This window comes from Monopterus albus, unplaced genomic scaffold, assembly GCF_001952655.1.
Source record: "Monopterus albus unplaced genomic scaffold, M_albus_1.0 scaffold349.1, whole genome shotgun sequence".
NCBI classification, from domain to species: domain Eukaryota; kingdom Metazoa; phylum Chordata; class Actinopteri; order Synbranchiformes; family Synbranchidae; genus Monopterus; species Monopterus albus.
In genome coordinates this window covers 234,286-245,764 of record NW_018128229.1, presented here as the reverse complement: position 1 = coordinate 245,764, position 11,479 = coordinate 234,286, and the positions used below count along the sequence as shown (strand labels likewise).

The 11,479-nt window shown below is 43.1% G+C and overlaps 1 protein-coding gene across 1 annotated transcript; it reads right to left on the bottom strand.

The window, feature by feature from the left end:
* Window positions 1–2,372: 2,372 nt before the first annotated feature.
* Window positions 2,373–9,065, bottom strand: ifngr1 (interferon gamma receptor 1). The gene is made up of 6 exons (NM_001360952.1): window positions 8,814–9,065; window positions 6,566–6,686; window positions 4,372–4,553; window positions 4,117–4,265; window positions 2,925–3,233; window positions 2,373–2,829 (listed from the first exon to the last, which is right to left on the bottom strand). The coding sequence occupies exons 1-6, from the start codon at window positions 8,860–8,862 to the stop codon at window positions 2,458–2,460; spliced, it is 1,182 nt and encodes a 393-aa protein (NP_001347881.1). The 5' UTR covers window positions 8,863–9,065; the 3' UTR covers window positions 2,373–2,457.
* Window positions 9,066–11,479: the final 2,414 nt, after the last annotated feature.

The following is an 11,479-nucleotide window of genomic DNA, read 5'->3' as shown; positions in this document are numbered from 1 at the left end:
TTTCAAACATCGTGGTCTACTTTTACAGGTAACTAGGGGTCCAGTTTTACATGTGCGCCCAGTTTGTTCGCCCATCTAAAAGTGTAACACACAGCTGTTTACCCAGATAGTTAAAAATGTGCAGGAATAACCTTTAAGTGAGGAAAGATAAAATCTAATCATCATATCAAACAGCTGAATCTGATACAACTAAGTGTCTAAGTCAGGTGCAGCCCTACAAACCAAAATGTTTTACTAAAACTTGGTAGTTTCTAGAATCAGATCATGATTTGATATCAAATTTGTCAGACTTAGACTATTTATGTTGTGCAGCCGTGCACATCAAACCCCATTTAAAGGCAAAGATGAGAAACGCAACACGAGTCTGTTCACGAGGAGCTGGACCTGAAACCGACTGGCCTGGCTCTGACCAGAGGAAACTCCATCTTCCAGCAGCTCATTAACTGAAGTGTACAAACTGCTAATTATCTGTTCTAGGCAATTTACTCCTTTGTATTTTGACCAGGTCTCAATCTCAGTGGATTAAACCTGGTTAAAGAAAAGAAATAAAATGGAGATATAGCATGTTAGCTCATGAGGTTTAGGAGTGCTGGTACGTGGATGTTGTTAGCTCTGGATAGTGCTAAGCTAGCTGCTTCCTGTCTGCATGCTAAGCTAGCCCTACCAAAACATTTTGTTTAGAGTAAAAGGGAATTTCAGTGTTTAAGTCTCTTTATTAAAAGCATTTGAATGCAGGTTCTGTGAGATTTCTTTACACAGTAGTTTCACCCCGGCTGGTTTGACTGACGGGTTTGGCAGAGCAACACATTTCACATTCCTTCCTGTCACACAATGATCGAGTGCAGCAGACACTCTTGGCCAGTGTGTGTTGTCTATACAGCTAAAAATGTTAAGATAAATCTATTTGTACTTTGGTGTTTAACCTTAAAATCCATTAAGCAGTTATTGTGAAATTGGTATTTAAAGTCATTAGTAACTGTATAAAATCCAGTTTTATATAACAAGATTAAACATTCCACCACGTTCAAGTATGAGCAACCCTGAAGTAAATGTAAACAACACACCTGAACGTCTCAGCACAAAGCAAGAACAACACCCTGACAAAGCAGAGCCAGTTCTGCAGCTCACCAGGAGCCAACAACAACAACTGGTGACACATCATGATAAATGCATTCATGTACTGGCCCCTGACCAGGTGTGGCACCACCAGCAGCTATTTATGATCTGCTGCCAAAGTCCAGAGTGTAAGTGGTGCTCAGTTTATTAACCTAGAACAGCTCCAACCTTCAGAGGGATGTCAGTTCACCTGAGTGGCAGAAAAAGGTTCACATTCACCTCTAGTGGCACCTGGCTGCATCCATCGAGTGACTCGTTTTCACTTGATCAGTCTGACTTTTCTCTGTAAAATCAAGTTTTATGGAACTTATTTGTTAAAGACTTAACAGAATCCTCTCTTTGGATAAATTTGTTTCTGGACAGACCTGAATAGTTTTCACTGAAGAAACGGCGACAGTCTGGTGTGCATTCTCTTATTTGTGGGACATTATTTCTACAAAGAGAAGTTTCTTATTTCCCCATGTATCTTAAGTATTTCAAGTCTATGAACACCACAACTAAAATTCCATTTATGACACCAGGAATCACAGATATTAAATATGTGAGCAGATAAAACCAAAGCGATCTACACAATTAGTGAGGAGATGCTTTGTTGTATCATTTTGGTGAACTGCTCCTTTAAAACAACAATATACACAGTGTTAGTTTTGTTCTTTTGCAGCTTGTTTCCTTGAGATATAGATTCTCTCGTGGAGATTTGAAGTAGCAGTTATTTGACAGTCTGATACAAAACACTTTGGGGGGGAGGTAGGAGAAAACAGCTGGGATCAGATCTCACTGGGTTGTTTCCCTGAGACAACAGAGTCAAACCGCAGAAGAAAACACACAAGTCATTCCTCAAGAATGTGGTTCCACCTGCTCAGTGCACTAAACTGTAAAGTGTCTGTAAAAGGTCAGTACACTCTTTTTGATTCTCTTTGACTTGCAGCTTTTTGATTTTGAACAGAAGGCTCCGGCTTTGGATCTCACCTCCAGAACCTCTACATGGAAGTTTGAGTTGAAGGACTGTTACTGATCTGCTCATTTTTATCTGGAGCTGTGGGCTGACCCTCGGTGTCAGGTACCATCCTGAAAAATGTGTTTGGATGAAGAGGAAGAGGCCTGAACTGTCAGCGCAGTCAGAAAGAGGAAGTGTGAGCATGGCGGGGAAGAGATGGGACACACCATCAGTCCCCACTTCCCTCATCAGTCTCCTGAGCAAGGCTCCAGGTCCCTGAGTGTACTGGTCCAGGGGTTGGTATCCAAAGTTTGTTGTGGGAAGCAAGTGTGTTTGAATCTTCAGTCTTGGATAATTTTAGTTAAAATGATCATTTAATCCCAAACCAAGCAGCCCGACGTCTCTTATCTCTTGGTGTAAGCCTCGACCATGTCTCCATCACCCATGTCCACCTGCATAACCTGGGGGGAGTCGTAGGGCGACAGTTCCTCCTCCTCCTCCTCAAGGGAAATGCACTCAGTTTTCACCGAGTCGTCGTCTGTCCTCTGTCCCTCAGATGACTCCAGAGTTTCCAGCTCCTGGTTGCTGTCCTCGGAGAGCCCTTCCACGTAGAGGGGTGTGGTGCTGCTGTGCTTGGCGGAACGGTTCTCCTCCTCTGAGCTGACTGAACAGCTGTCGTAGGGTTCGTGGTCAGACACGGTGACAGGGCTGATGACTGGGTTGGCCAATGGACTGTACGTCGGGTGCCGTTTCCTGGGGTTTGGCAGCTGTGGCTCCTTTGTGACAGGAAGGAAGGGACAGACAGATTACAAACAGCCAACACAACACACAGTTACCAGTGTTTTGTTTGTTTTCCAGCCTGACGCCTTACCAGACACTTGGGTCGCTCGTGTACCTTCATTGTCCAGGCCTTCACCTTACAGATGAGAAATGTTACTATGGTGATCACCAGGACGAGGACGCACAGCAGCAACATAAGTGTTACCAAATGGACCTCTGTAGTCCCATTTGATTTGCTGAGACAGATAGGGCCCGTCTTGTTGAAATCCACTTGGCCCAGACAGTCGTTGTTACACAGCTGTCCTGTCAGGTTGACGCACTCCTCCACACCTTCAGGGAATGGGATGTTGTCTTGTCTGCAGATGTCATCTTTCTCCGAGCAACTAGAAGGCAAATCCTTCTGAAAGTCACAGAACATAGGATTTTAATTTGGGAGTCATCACCAGTAACCACAGTGTTCTACTGGACTGACACATTTACTGTTAGTCAGCTAACGCTAGCTTCAGACTGGAGGCTGTGTTTGATACAGTTTGTCCCAACCTGGCATCCATAGTTTACTCTGTCATTAGGAAACAGGGCGTGATGGGAGGAGCAAAGAGCGACACGCCCACAGCCCCAGTGTCCACACTCAGACGCTCAGACGTTGAGGTGTGTTCCCACCGAGTTAGCGAGGGCTCAGGACTGTCCCACTGTGAAATCGTCAAGTGCACGAGGGCTCAGGACTGTCCCACTGTGAAATCGTCAAGTGCACGAGGGCTCAGGACTGTCCCACTGTGAAATCGTCAAGTGCACGAGGGCTCAGGACTGTCCCACTGTGAAATCGTCAAGTGCACGAGGGCTCACTCGCTTTCCCTAAGTCGGCATTTCTGCAGACTTTACCTGAGGCAATTCCCCACAGTTCGTTGCGCTGTGACGTGAAATACATACCATAAAATGGAGATAAGAAAAATAAAGACGACGAACAGTCATTGTTATGTTAACTGATGTTATCCTAATGTTTCCATATGTCAGAACCATGGCGTTGTTTTGGCGTTGTCATGATGACATGATAGCCTCAGTCACAAAGAGCTGTCCCCTTCCTACATGTACAGTTTCCAGCCTCGCTGACTCTGGTGCTCAGTCACTAAAGGCTCAGGGAGGACTTTGGGACCGGGCCATGGTGTCAGCTGGAGTCTCACTAGACCCTCCACAATGAAGAAACATTAGGAACTTCAGACCAAACAGAGCGGTTTCTAAACCAGCAGCTAGAGAAGCTTTATGCATCTGAAGTTTATTGTACTTACATGACCTGTAGAGACGATGAATGTAAACATGGCCCCGTCCTCTTTGACAGCCTCCATCAGTTTTCCGTAGAAGCGGAAAGGATTCTCGAACTTGACTGTGGCCCCCGACTCCGTGGCGGTCAGGTTCACAGGGGGGAAATCCAAAGTACCTGAAAGAGGAGTTTGTTTTATCACGACCAAACAAACGATGTAAAATCCTTTCTATTAACCACCAACACCTTCCTCTAACTGAAACTACATTTGATTAACACTTACATTTTACATGAGCCGGCTTTAAACGGTTAAAGGAGAACGAGTCAGACCGTACTAGTTCCGACCGGCTTCCTCCCTGTATGGCTGTTATGGTGACGTAGTAGAAGTCCAGCACATCAGACTCCCAGATGAAAGGGCTCAGGTCATACTGGAGGTCTGTGGTTTCACCTCTGCTCCAATTATCCCTTAAGTAAAAACAAGTCCACATCACATTAGTCCAAAGTTTCATCTGAAGAGTTCTTACTCTGAAATACCAAAAGGTTACTACGTTATATCGTCTGCCTGGATACTTGCCTCCTCATCTGTCCCTCTCTGAGCTCTGGCTTCCACCCCTAATCTGTGACCAAACACTTAATGGATTAATATAGAGATTAGTTTTTTTTCTGTCCCCAACAGTTTGCTGGTCAGTGCTTCACTCGACAGCGTAACCACACCCCGACTGAAAGTCAGATTTGACGTTCAGCGCCAGAGCAGCTGTCATCAGCTCCTGATGAGCTGCAGGATCTCAGACAGTCTGCACCGGGCCCCCGACAGGCGGCCTTGTGCACGTAATCATAACAGACAGAGTATGAAAGTATCTGAGGATGAGGATGAGGGTGAGGATGGAGCTGACGCTGCGATCGGTGCACCAGAGAAAATAGACCTGAAGTGAAAGCGGGTAACGAGCGGCTCACACGTGCGTCGGGGAGACATTTCAATGTGTCTGAATTGGCCTTAACTGTACCTGTGTATGTGGCTCGGCTCCACAGAGATGTTTTGGTTTTTAATTAACTTTATTAAAGATATACAAGACAAAAAAACATCCTGCCAACATGGTAGCCTGTGTGGTGACATGGTTTCAGAGGAAACAAGCAATGACATAATATTATGTTAATGTTTGGACAAAATAAATAAAATAAATTGTTACAATGGATAAATGAACATATACTCAAGGGGAGTTGGATTTAATTCAACTGAATCATCTAGTTCAGTGGGAAAATGTTTTCACATGTCGTACAGCTTTTGAGCTTTGGTGTCCTTCATTGGTCAAAGATTTTAGATATATTTTAAATTCATTCATGAAAATAATACATTTGAATTCTGTTTTTATGAGAATTGGTTCATCATCTTTGTTTTTCATGACCAAACCAAAAGCTGTGTCATCTCTGGAGATGAGGTTTTATCCATTTGTTAATATCAAGTCAGAAGGTGTCACATCACGTCTCCACTGAATAAGAAACTCCCTCAGTCCAAGAGCAACAGCAGCCGTTAAACATAAGTGGACAAACCAGACTATTGATGGAAGAACATGGAACGCTGTTTTTACTCTGCCCTTCAAATGTGTGTTGTCCAACAAAGTTAAAGAGCTTTTACAGAAACTTTACCCATTAAACTGTTATTTGTAAATACATAGCAGGAAAATGCTCCTTTTGCAACAATGAGCTAGAAACTAGACGATCTTTCTGTCAATGTGTCCATGCGACAGCATTCTGATCCTAAAACATTTGGGAAATACTTAAAGAATATGACATAATTCATCTCTGACAAGCCCCATTTCTCTAGCAATCAGGAGATATTATTCATCTGCTCATTATTTGGGCCAAATTCTTCATTCATAGAAAAACATTTCTGGAAAAGAAAACCACCAGGTTTTACAACTTTTAAAGAATCTGATGTGAGCGATTCCTTCCAAACACTGTCACAGTTCAAACGTCAAAACAAACCGAAGCCACTGAGCCCTTCAGGTGTTTTAACGTTTATATCAGTAGCTTTACCTTTGGTTCACTTTCTCCTGCCTGTGTTTCTGGTTCTGCTTTGTGTTTACTTGTGATTGTTTTGGTGCATTAAGTTCAGTTTATTTGGTGCAGCCTATTATGAAACGGATGCACCTAATTGTATTTATATTACAAATAAAAAACTTCAGTAAACGGGACTGCTGCTCAACATCTATTAGTTTTAACGCCGACATGACCCGCTCAGTGGACACACCGGGCGACAGGGCACCAGGTGCACAGCGGCGTACCCAGGTTCATGTACTGACACTTAAGGTGCAGCTTTAATTAAAATGTTTTGCTCTCAGTCTTTTCAGCCCTTATTATTTTTGATTTCCTAGCCAAGTCTTCTGCTCCACAAGCTTGTCTCCCCCCAGAAATGGAAAAAAAAACAGCCACTTCCAGAATCTAATACTATATAAAACAGATCAGCAGCTGAATCTTACCCTTCAGATCCTACGAGATGCACGGTGAAGTTGGTCTGTGGCTGGTGCGCGCTGTTGTACTTCCACCGGACTACAGTTTTGAGATTCTGGCAGGTCACAGTTACATTTGTTGGAGGTGGAACTGCAGATGAGAAAAAGCCCATAAATAGACACCCACTCATCACAAACCACTTGGTTCAGTACACTGTGCACACAAGTGTGTGCACAGTGCACGTTTCTGTGCCTTTAACGTTGACGGCAGGGGAAATAATGTGTCCACGGGTTCCCAGCTCTTCTATGACAGATGGACACGTCTGGGGCTTTGACTGCTGATCATTAGAAGAATGTTGTTAACTTGGGCTTGATGGAATCATGGTGGGCGTTGTTCACCATGTGTTATGGACTAAAGACCGATTATTCAGGATTTCATTCACATTCAGATCAATTAACAGTGAAAACAGTGAAGCCGTAGTTCGGGTGGAATGTTGAAGAGCAGCTAGTTGTTGTTGTTGTTCGTGTCCTTATTGCCGGCGGCTGCCTGTCAGCACAGTGCTGTATTACAGGTGATACTGTTTGGATAACTACTTGACACAGAAAACTAAATCTGCCAATTTCATAAAACAATTAGACAACAAATGACCACAATAGAAGTTAAAACTGACAGAGTCCCTGATTACAAAAGAGACACTGGGCCCCTGGGCACAGACTACAAACTAAATAAAAAGTCAGTCCATGTCTCTACGAGACCAGGCCACAGCACCGAGGACCTGCTGCAGCTGGTACTGTACTTCAGTGATGCAAAGCTCTAACAAATCAGGGATTAATCAAATTATGTAGATGAAGATGACATGAAGCCGATCTGGTGCACACGGTCCCTGGAGGTTCAACAGGAGAGAGAAAAACGCTGACGAAGGCCTGTTGTTTAAATCAACCAGCTTTCCCCCTGTTTTCTCTAAGACATAAAGGCCACAAACTGTACCAGGTCATTTCAACCTTCACTCAGAAAGCAAGAGCTCACTGAGGGCATCGATCATCTGGACAAGTCGAAGCTTATCTGAGCAGACATGACCCCTGTGTGCAGTTACAGTGTGCGACACTGCAGTAGTCTGTAACAGACAGTATCACCAGTAATGCAACGCTGACAGGCAGCCGCTGGCAATAAGGAGTCAGACAGCAACTAGCTGCTCTTCAACATTCTACCCCAGATGCTTGTGAAGCACCAGACCTGGCATGTCCACAGCAGTGTGAACAGACGAGGTGTTATCAGACCAGATCTGTATGTCGATATTACCAATCAGACTGGCCTTAGGCCGGCTTCGCCCTCTTTTACAGTGCACTCATGAAATCCTACTGGCATATGTCACAGCTTGACCTTTGTTTCCAGCACTGGAGGGAGAAACGCCATAAAGCCTCGAGAGCGAAACGAGAACAGAGACAATGTTCATGTCTGGAGACAAACTGGAACTAAAACCTACCACATTAAGGTTTTTTTCAGCTTGTAGTAACGTTTACACATAAGTCTGACCACAGAAAGAGGCAGGAAGATCCAGAAACTCCCCACATTTCACAATAATGACCTGAAGAGGAAGTAAAAGTCAGCTGCTCTCTACACATCATGTCGTCATTAAATTAACCTCCTTGTACTAATGTAAAGTGTATTTTCTTTCACAGTCTATTTACATAACTTTGTGTATAATTTAGCCTTTAACTTGTTCTCTGACTGTGTAGTGGTGATTAATAAAGCACCATGTGTCTGTTGCTCAGACTCACAGTGCCACGTTACAAATAAAACCTATATTTTATATATATTTAGACATATATACACATTTCAGAGGTAAGTATTCTTACTCTAATACACTTATGACAGTCCACAATTACTTTCTAATAAAAAAAAACCTTATATCATGTGATGCAGGACTGTACTAGTACATAAAGTGTGTTAAATTAACCCCACACTGATAAACTACAACTTGAATGAGATCTTACAGATATTGTTAATGTTGTGAATTTATGACGGGGATCAGTAAAGTGAAATAACTATACTCCATCTTGTTTTATTCCTCTGTTGTTGGAAATTAACTAGTTATCAGATACTTGTGCTGCAGTAAAAGACACATCGGTCTGTAAAATGTAGTGAGGTCCAAGTATGAAGTGGTGGAAAATGGAAATATTCAAGTAAAGTAACTGTAAAGTACCTCAGAAATGTACTTAAGAGTACAAACATTATTCCAGTGGTTGGTACCGAGGTCGGAGGTCGGAGGTCCCTTACCTAGGCCAGCAGAGACTCCAGCCACCAGGAGGACCGCAGCCAGCATCATACTTCAGGCCTTCGGCTGCTCTTTGACTCCCGCGTCCTTCTCAGAACCGAGAAGCCCAAATCAAACTTATTCAGACTCAAAGAGTCGCAACGAGCGGAGCTTCCCGGCAGCACGTTTCCTTATTACCCACCTGATCTCTAGTCAAACTGATGTGTAATACGTGAGTCACAACGCGGTTCCACCTGCAGCGTGCGTGAGGCTGGAGCGCACATCAATCAAATTAACCTGTTGATCGGGAAAAACACCTTGACGACGTCCCCGGATGTTGTGATACAACGAAAGACTTCACTGTAAGAACAAAATGTGAATGAAAGAAAAATAAATGTGGCCCCAATTAAAGTTAAAAACTAAAGATAAGAAAAATAAGAACGAAATATTAAAGCCCTGAAACACCGGCTGGCCACTTTATTAGGTACACCTGTACAAGTGAATGCACCTCAATGCAACACTTCCGCCTTAACATGAGAGGGTCAGAATATTAGGAACACCTCTGAGTATTACGTAGTCCAGTCCAACGACACCTCTGTGACCTCAGTAATAAGCCTAGAATAGAATTTATACATTCATGACAATTTCACGAAACATTTTCAGCTTCATAAACACAGATGTTAAGGTGTGAGGGTCGCACACGTGTCTGACATTTCATCTGGACAGCTGCCCCACCTTCTGTCACTGAGCTTTACTGGCAAACAAAGTGGGACCAGTGCCCTCACTCGCTGACACACAGCACATCCCAGCCCCTTACCCCACCCAAACAGCCCTGTGGGGGTGCGTCAGAAAGGGAGGACTGGCCAAAATGTCCCGGCTAAAGCTCAGCCTGGTCCCCACAGAGGCGGCTATAACGGTGCAGACACACAGTGCTGCTGTGGGTGTTTGTCAGCTGCTTGTGGAGCTCGGCTGCCCTCTCATGGCCACAACCGGTAAATGCAGTTTTAAGTGTATGAACATGCACATGCATAATTGCACACTCACAGCTGACTATGTGCACACACAGCCCATGTAGCATACACTGTCTCTTCATTGTATTGTGTTCTTGTTGTATTTTTCATTATGCTTCCTCAAAGTGCCTTAGATTTTGTGTTACCTACGTATCCACTTTATACTTCACTTAGATTTTGTGTTACCTACGTATCCTCTTTATACTTCACTTAGATTTTGTGGCATTCATGCGAACAGCAAAGTAAGGATTTCATTGTACAGGGAAACAGGATTCCTCACTGCACATATGACAATAAACACTTGACTTAAAGGCATCGTGTGCATTTTGCCATCAACTGATCTGTCTTTGATGACTGTTTCAGTATCTGATCACAAACCAAAGTTTTGAACAGACTGAAACTGAAAATGAGCAGTAAGAGTTTAATTTTAAGTTACATTACTAACTTTAAAGCTGAACTTCAGTAAAGAACTAAAATGCAAATATGAGTAAAAAAAAACCTACATTTTAAAACATTATTATACAATAATGAGCAGCCTGGGGCGTTTTAACAAAGCGTAGATTATCTTTACAAACAGTAGCCTAACGGAAATTAACAACTGAGTCAGCGTGTCTAAAAATGTACTTCATCCTTCTCTTTATTTGGCTCTTCATCACCACCTGTCTGAAGATCGTCACTGTGCTCCTCTTTCAGTCAGGGAAACAGGTTTGTGCTGAAACTCAAGGCTGTTTTCATTGTTATCTTTTTGGATGACGCTGATGTGTTTTCAGTGTCCTTTCACATGTTTGGCTTGTGACCCCTGACAAACTAGTCTTGAACCTTCTGTCCATCAAAATAAGAAACTGATGTATGTGTGCGTGCTCACATTTTTGTATTAAAGCTTTTTAACAAATCTGAATGTTTCTCTTTGCCGGGACATCTGGGTTCATCTTGTTTGAATAAATGGAGCAGTGATAAAAACTAACAAAGGACAATCTGACCAGGTTACTGCTTTTTAAAGGTTTCCACAGAGTTTAGGTCCAGTCTGCTTTAGTTTTGGAGAACCTACAGCTCCATTGCCACCGCCTGGTACCAGCTCGACTCGACTTGACTTATTTGTTTTTCCACTGGGGATAGTACCCGGTCCCTGGCACCGTTTTTGGTATGACTTCTGTTGAGGTTCCAAGCAAGCTGATACCAAATGGTGACGTGTAAACACTGTAGACTAGCGCCTGCTTAGAGAAAGTCGTCATTACTACACAGCCATCTTGTCACAGATGAACCCAGATGTTTACATGTGATGACACCAGTTGCTCGTGCTTCACTCATAGTAGCTGCTACTTCTCTCTCACAAGTGTAGGGGGTCAAATTTATGCCGACAAAGTCCTTGAGCCTGTCACCTTATAACTGTTTTATTACTGAACCACCACATTGTACATTTTATTACATAGCCCAGAAGTTAGTGAATGTGTTAATACAGCTATGACTGCTGAGTAGAGCTAGCTAGCTTTTTTAAATTGAAACAAAGCAACACATTAACAAAACAGGACCAAACATGGGAGACAAGACAACAGATACATGACATTACAAAAGGATGTAGAGTGTTTTACAAGACTGTAGTTTGTGAAGTGTGGGTATGTCCAATTTATTCAGTGTATGAAATGCAAGAAAGGGAAAAGGAGGGAAAATGAATAAATAAA